The following is a 296-nucleotide window of genomic DNA, read 5'->3' as shown; positions in this document are numbered from 1 at the left end:
TCCCTCATGACAAGATTAAACAGTGAAAGGCAATAAACTCCAGTTGCAAAAAACTACCAACCAAAATATGAACATACATTATCAATTTTCGCCGAATTGCTGCAAAGAAACTCAAGACACAGTTACCTTCCTATCATCCATCTGGCCAAAGGGATCAAAAGGAAAATCTTTAAAAAATCAATTTGCCAACCAACGCGACACTGCTTACCGCTGCTAACTTCTTCTCCAGCGCGTCTGCTTCCTCGTCTGTGAGTTCCTTAATCTTTGGCTGGTTTGCTGCTTCCCTCTCCTCCATC

The 296-nt window shown here is 42.2% G+C and overlaps 1 protein-coding gene across 1 annotated transcript in view; it reads right to left on the bottom strand.

Annotated features, from left to right (window-relative positions):
• LOC119588498 (nuclear migration protein nudC-like) overlaps window positions 1–296 on the bottom strand; it is a gene marked incomplete at its 5' end in the record, with an annotated part of 5,833 nt that overhangs the window by 4,768 nt on the left and 769 nt on the right. Inside the window, 1 exon segment of the mRNA XM_037937141.1 lies at window positions 209–296. Within this exon segment, the coding sequence (XP_037793069.1) occupies window positions 209–296 (88 nt within the window).

This window comes from Penaeus monodon, chromosome 24 (assembly GCF_015228065.2).
Source record: "Penaeus monodon isolate SGIC_2016 chromosome 24, NSTDA_Pmon_1, whole genome shotgun sequence".
In the NCBI taxonomy this organism is placed as follows: domain Eukaryota; kingdom Metazoa; phylum Arthropoda; class Malacostraca; order Decapoda; family Penaeidae; genus Penaeus; species Penaeus monodon.
Note: the sequence above shows the minus strand (reverse complement) of the source record. Positions and strands in the feature narration are given on the sequence as shown.